This window comes from Nanorana parkeri, unplaced genomic scaffold, assembly GCF_000935625.1.
Source record: "Nanorana parkeri isolate BGI_ZX_2015 unplaced genomic scaffold, ASM93562v1 scaffold166, whole genome shotgun sequence".
Classification (NCBI taxonomy): domain Eukaryota; kingdom Metazoa; phylum Chordata; class Amphibia; order Anura; family Dicroglossidae; genus Nanorana; species Nanorana parkeri.
This window is the reverse complement of record NW_017306434.1, coordinates 710,375-717,775: the sequence shown is the minus strand read 5'-3', so window position 1 is coordinate 717,775 and position 7,401 is coordinate 710,375. Positions and strand designations below refer to the sequence as shown.

At 46.3% G+C, this 7,401-nt stretch overlaps 1 protein-coding gene across 1 annotated transcript in view; it reads right to left on the bottom strand.

The window, feature by feature from the left end:
- Positions 1-6,528: 6,528 nt before the first annotated feature.
- The window catches only part of LOC108785536 (urokinase plasminogen activator surface receptor-like), a 17,774-nt gene continuing 16,901 nt past the window's right edge, over positions 6,529-7,401 (bottom strand). The window contains exon 7 of the mRNA XM_018554624.1: positions 6,529-6,700. Within this exon, the coding sequence (XP_018410126.1) occupies positions 6,534-6,700 (167 nt within the window). The 3' untranslated portion in view covers positions 6,529-6,533. The remainder of the gene's footprint in view (positions 6,701-7,401) is intronic.

The window sequence follows — 7,401 nt, the reverse complement described above, 5'->3', positions numbered from 1 at the left end:
TTTTGATGAGGCTGAGATCAGGTATTCTGGAGTACCCGGCTGTTGCAGAGGTGGTTGGAAGCACGGAAGATCTGGTGACGTACACCAAAAATGTGGCACCAGGAATGACCAAGATGATGGCTGATGATTGATGATTGATGATCGTCAATTAGAGTTGAGGCGAAGGTAGATGGGCCCCATGGGAGTCAATGGGGATGTACTGCGCAGAAGGAGACATCCGCCATACGATGTCACCAGACAACAGAGTCCGGGCTTGCCGAGACTCGGCAAGTACGTATCTCTGCATGGGGAGGGAGCGGTGGTGTCACCTTAAAGGGGCCTAACGGATAACAGGTCTTTGTTTTAAAGAGCACGTATCCTTTAACTTCCAAACTTTAACTTCCAGAATACTGCAGAATTCGGGTCAGTCGGGTAATTTAAAAAAAAAAACTTGCAGTGGGGCACCCCGGGCACTGCAAGGGTTAAAGCAGAACCCTGGGGAAAATTATTATTAACCCTTGCAGTGTGGGGGTAGCCCCAGGGGTCAGTTTTCTAAATTCCACGGGCCAGTTTTTGAAAGGTTAACTTTTTGTAACTCCCAGAGACCGTCTTTAATTTCAAACACCAGTAGAAAGGAAATATAGCAGTAATAATATATCATCCTATGTGCTTTTGTTTACCCTTCACTCTCTGCATGAACGGCCAAGTGAAAGGGGTGTGGCCATTGAAGGGAAAGCTGGCGTCTGGCTTTAATAATCCCCTTTACGGCAGACCTTTAATTTTGTCTTTTGCACCAACAGGGTCATTGTAACTTTCACCATCTAGAACGGGGGTGGGCAAACGCTGGCCCTCCTGCTGTTGGGGAACTACAAGTCCCATGAGGCATTGCAAGATCCTCACCGCCACAGGCATGGCTCCCAGAGGCAGATGCATGATGGGATTTGTCATTTCACCGCAGCTGGAGGGCCGAAGTTTGCCCGCTCCTGATCTAGAATCTAGTTCATCTTTGTGTATACGCTAGTTTGTGTCCTCCCGTTACCCTAAGGAGAACTATGGGGACAAGCCCTGACCCCATAGTTCTCCTTTAAGGAGGTTGAAGGATGACAAAAAAATTTTTAGTTCTCAAATGATTTTTTAAAATTTGTTACACAACCCTCTAGCCCACATGTGTCAAACCCAAGGCCCAGGGGCCGAATCCGGCCCACCAGGCCATTTCCTAGACTTCTACTTTCAGATCTAGGTATTAAGTTATTACTAAAAACAGTGATAATCGAATGCTGAGGCAATTATGATAAAGATTAGATACATTTATATAGTCTTACAGGCCCTTTGAGGGCAACCAGTGGCGTAGCAATCACCATAGTGACCCAGACGGCCGCTATGGGGCCCGGGGCACAGTGGGGCCCGGCCAGATGCCATGTGGGCCGCCTGGGTCGCTATAGGATCCTCTGCTGGCGGCTGAAGACGAACACGCCGCTGTTCAGATCACTGACATTAATCTGTGCAGCAGCACGTTCCTCTCCACAGAGTCAATGAGAGCCAGCAGCGGCAGTGGAGGAGGAGGCAGGGCCAATGGTCGGCAGCAGGGGAGGAGGCCGGGCCCGGTGACGAAGAAGGGCGTGGGCCCAGCGACGGAGGAGGAGGCGGGGCCCATCAGCGACCGTGAAGGAAGAAGAGGCGGACAGGTAAGGAGTGCGACCAGCCCACCTGAGAGTGACCCTGCAGAGCCCACCATAGAGAGTCTGTGGTGGGCTCTGCAAGTTCACCCTCAGGTGGGATCTCGAGTGGGCTCTGCAAGGGGTATAACTAGAAATCACGGGGCCCCATACAAAATGTTGCTATGGGGCCCTGTGACTTCTAGTTACGCCCCTGAGGGCAACCATAATGTTGATGCAGCCCACGATTAAATTGAGTTTGACACCCCTGTGACTACCCGGTCCCTTTGATGCGTCTCAAGTCGCATTGACCGGACAAGTAAATAAATAAACGCAAAGGGTCTTTCAGACACCCGATAGCAAAATCTTTTTGTCTTTGTGGAATGCGGCTGGATGAGAGGCGAGACAAAAAGAGCGGGGCGTGCCGGGTGGGGGAGCGAGCAAATTAGCTGAATTTGGAATTCGGACAATGCAGGCTGGGCCCGGAAAAAAAATAAAAAGTGACATCTCTGCGACTGTAAATGAGCAAATAGAATGCGCTCATCTTCTACGGGTGACGCAACGGGGATTGTGCGTTCCCCGGGGATTATACGTGGCGTCTCTTGTCACGCCGGGTTGTCGCTATCGGATGCCGATGTGTAAAAATAGAACTTTTTTGGGTCCATTGAGAGATCGGAGTTGTTTGTTTAGAAGGGAGGAATAGGAGGGTGAAGACACATCAGTCATTAGGGCTCATTGTACTCCCTGTGTGTGGACTTTAGTCAATAGTGAGACTTCGTTCTTCGCATAGCTAACACATTTGACATTCTGGAGCCGGGCAGGGAGATAGTAACGTCTGAATATTAGGGAAAGTATTAGAAGTATTTAAAGGATCAGTCCACACAAAGCTGATATGTCCGTGTTTATAGCTGAAATACCACATTGACAGGTTTCTTTACTTGCCTCTTCTGGACTGTATTGGTGACATTCCTGTGCTGAGTTCCCGGGTCTGTAACCTGCTGTGCCCATTATGAGGGGCTCCCACTACCCTTGTACTGAGTTCCCAGGTCTGTACACCCGTTGTGCCCATTATGAGGGGTTCCCACCATCCCTGTGCTGAGTTCCCGTGTCTGTACACCCGCTGTGCCCATTATGAGGGGTTCCCACCATCCCTGTGCTGAGTTCCCGGGTCTGTACACCTGCAGTGCCCATTAAGGGGGGCTCCAACCATCCTTGTGTTGAGTTCCCGGGTCTGTACACCTGCTGCGCCTATTATGAGGGGTTCCCACAATTCCTTTTATGGGTTCCCAGGTCTGTACACCTGCTGTGCCCATTATGAGCGGCTCCCACATCCCTGTGTTGTGTTCCCGGGTCTGTACACCTGCTGTGCCCATTTTAAGGGGTTCCCACAATTCCTTTTATGGTTTCCCAGGTCTGTACACCTGCTGTGCCCATTATGAGGAGTTCCCACCATTCTTGTGCTGAGTTCCCGGGTCTGTACACCTGCTGTGCCCATTATGAGGAGTTCCCACCATCCCTGTTATGAGTTTCTGGGTCTGTACACCTGCAGTGCCAATTATACGGGGTTCCCACCATCCACTTGGACTTCTTATTTTAATTGATAGACTGTAACTGGAGGAGCTCAAACACACACAACGGTGGACAGGACCAAAGTCAGGAATTACGGCAGGGGCATCTCACTGTTGGAGTAACCAAGACATATAAGAAGTCAGGGGCTGACTCAGCCCACCAGGCTCCACTGATATGTTAAACATCACTTGTGGGGGCACCGATCATGAAAATCTGTCCCTGTAGCTATTTTTTCTGCACGGCTGTATCTACCTTAATTCATCCATTGGCCAGTACCTAGGACAATGGGGGTAAGGGCCCAGGCAGAGAGGTTTAGAACCTAGAATCCAATTTTGAAAATCCAGTTTATGCACCAAGTCTGGCCACAGAGAGCACCAGAAGCCCAGTATGCCACTAGATCCAGCATACGTCTCAGATGTTAAAGTTGTGCTGGGAAGGCTTTAGTAGAAGAACACTTCAACAGCTACGTCAGCTTTAAAAAAAAATGTCCATAGCGAAGCACCTATGTCTGATACCTATGCAGGGTGATCATTCAGTTGGGGCCAGCTCAGAGAAGGGACCCAGCGCTATGCCAGTATCTTTTTCAATGCTTGGTTATATCTCCACCTGGTGGCTGAATGGAGAAATACACCTTAGTTCTCACCTGAAGCATTGTTATAGCCCCATCTAGTGGCTGAATGGTGAAATACACCTCACTTCTAACCTAAAGCATTGTTGTAGCCCCATCTAGTGGCTGAATGGTGAAATACACCTCACTTCTAACCTAAAGCATTGTTGTAGCCCCATCTAGTGGCTGAATGGTGAAATACACCTCACTTCTAACCTAAAGCATTGTTGTAGCCCCATCTAGTGGCGGAATTCTGCTATATACCTCACTGCTAATTTGCATTCCTATTTATAACAAACATTCAGTCCTTTATTACCTAAGCTGGAGGAACGTGACATTGCCCATAGCAATTTACATATACGCTGTCAATGCTCATGTTACACTGATGATAATTACAGCTACAGCCTGATTTGTTTCTACAGGCGGTGTATACATTTGCCTTCAGCTTTTACTGCTGAGCTGTGACGTAAAGGTAGAGGCAGCAGAAAGATTCTTAGACTTAAAGCAGAACACCAGCCAAAAATAAGACAAAATATAAAGAGCTCTTAAAAAGATCAAATAAAACGGCAGGTTTCTCTGCAATACTCATTTTCAGTGCAGAGATTTCCAGCACTGTATTTTTTGTGCAACTAGATGTCCTCAGTTCTGTGACCAGCACCATTCAACCCAGTTCCTCTGAGCCCAGGTAATCCAGGAGGCACCCCCCAGCCTGTGACTGGACAGTGAAAGGAGAAGCAGTGCAGTTATGAGCTCATCTTCACTCTGCTCTCTCCTCCTATCACATGAAGTAATTGGCTCCTTGTACTGCTTTTTCTGATACCAGGTTACATTTAGGCTGCTACCAGGTCACATTCATGTACATACATTGTTTGCCTTTAAAAATACATTTAATGATCTCATCTAATATTTGTTTTATCTGCCCTCAGTTCAGCTCTAAGGTAAACCTCCCTAAGACGGATATGGGTCTGCCATTACTAGCCACCTTCCGCTAGCTGATTGGCTGTAAGGCGTACATTCTGGCTTCCATACTCTGAGTCACGGACGGACCATTCAAAGCTTCAAAACTTTTCAGTGACAGGTATAGTGAACTGTCAATGACTTCGTCCACTGCTTACCCTGCAAATATTATTACCTACAGGCAGTTGTCACTAGTATTCTTATTGCGCTGTAGGAGCACAAAGGACGTCATAGAATATAAACTTCACTACATAGTCCAAGATGTATCTCATTTTAACCCTTGCACTCCGCCATTCCCAGTTGGGCAAACACTCTCTAGATCTCTAGACTAGATTCAAAGTATTCTTATCTTGCTGTAGGACCACAAAGGACTTCATAGAATATAACCTTTAATACATAGTCCAAGATGTATCTCATTTCAACCTTAGCACTCCACCATTCCCAGTTGGGCAAACGCTCTTTAGATCTCTAGACCAGATTCAAAGTATTCTTATCTTGCTGTAGGACCACAAAGGACTTCATAGAATATAAGCTTTACTACATAGTCCAAGATGTATCTCATTTCAACCTCTAGTCTGCACTCCACCATTCCCAGTTGGGCAAACGCTCTTTAGATCTCTAGACCTGATTCATAGTATTCTTATCTTGCTGTGGGACCACAAAGGAATTCATAGAATATAAGCTTCAGTACATAGTCCAAGATGTATCTCAATCCAACCTCTGCACTCCACCATTCGCGGTTGGGCAAACACTCTCCAGATCCGATTCATAGTATTCTTATCTTGCTGTAGGACCACAAAAAACTTCATAGAACATAGGCTTCACATCATAGTCCAAGATGTATGTCATTTTAACCTCTGTACTCCAGTTCTTAAAACCTCCACCGTTCCAGATGGTCAAACACTCGCTGGATCTCTCGGCCTGATTCATAGTATTCTTATTTTGCTGTAGGCCCACAAAGGACTTCATAGAATATAAGCTTGACTATATAGTCCAAGTGTATCTCAATTCAACCTCCAATACTTAAAACCTGCACCATTTCAACTTGGGCCACCACTCACTGGATCTCTAGACCTGATTCATATCTATATTCATATGCTACTAACTCCCCATATGGCATTTAGCATCCAAGCCTCTAAGCTCCAAGAGACTTCCTTCCCGGCTATACTACAACATCATGTAGGGTGTGAAAAATTGAGCTGTAGGGCAGACAGGAAGGAATGAAACTCATGTTTGGGTATGGTTCCCTTTAATATGACTGTGGGGTCTAAATGAACCCCTTTAGTAGCTCACATGTTGGATGGATGTCTGTGAAGGTTCTCATTGATCCAGGTCATGGTATATCTAGAAGTAGTTGGTCACATTCAAGTGGACTTGTTCTGTAATGTTTAAGACATGTTGCAGTTTATCTGAACAGCTTTTTCAGTTCTAATGAGCACCAGGAACATACCCCAGCATATGTGTTGGATTAAATTTTAACATCTGCTTGTAAATCTAGTTCTAGAGCCAAGAATTTTGACCTTCACCATTGTCTCACATCATTTTATGCAATGCAACTTCAGTTTGGTTCTGTGAATATAAAATGACTTCTTTATTCATACATTCAAGTTTTGAAAAGCTTAATACAAACGTATTTCAATATGCATGCTTCATGGTCAAAGGCTTCTGGGGCCCGCTGGTGAGGTTACTGGCCTGGGCCCGTCTGTATGTTAAATCAGCCCTGTAAGGTATCATCATTGACTCACAATGACCACAGTGTTTTGTTTTCAATGTTTTACATTATTGGTAGCAGTGCTGTTGCCATAATTACAGAGTGACTGGGTGCAGCACATGGTTCCTGTCCATCCTGGTATGGGAAACGTTGGGTAGAGGCTTTGACAGAAGGCCTCGGTGGCACATCCACTCATAACTGGTTCACTGTGACTTGATGTGCCTAATGGAAATAAAAGTATCATTAACTGACCATCATCAGGGAACAAAAGAGAAAAAAAAGCCTTACATGGGGCTTAAAATGAGTCCGTCTATTTTAAAGCCCAACTCTGGGAATTCTTTTTTTAATGGTCCCCTAGCTGTCACTGCAACACTTACCTCCTCTCCAGTGCTACCCCCACAGCAATTCCTTTCATGCGCTAGATATCTTCAGTCTTCCAGGTTAAATGATGCCTAGAGTCATTTAACCCGGAAGCCTGAAGACATTCTGTGAGTGCAGGGCATCATGGGCCTTCTGAGGGGGTGTAACCAAGGTGTCTTGTACAGACATACAACGATGCAGTCAACGGCGCTGATGCCACCATGTCTGCATCATTGTGGACAACCAACTACTGGGAGAAGCTCTAAAGAGGAAGAGTACCCCCTGCTCATCACATGACCAGCTTGAAGACATCTATTTGACCCGGAAGCCTGAAGACATTCTGTGAGTGCAGGGCATCATGGGCCTTCTGAGGGGGTGTAACCAAGGTGTCTTGTACAGACATACAACGATGCAGTCAACGGCGCTGATGCCACCATGTCTGCATCATTGTGGACAACCAACTACTGGGAGAAGCTCTAAAGAGGAAGAGTACCCCCTGCTCATCACATGACCAGCTTGAAGACATCTGAAAAAGGTAAGTATTAAAATAAATACAAAAAGAC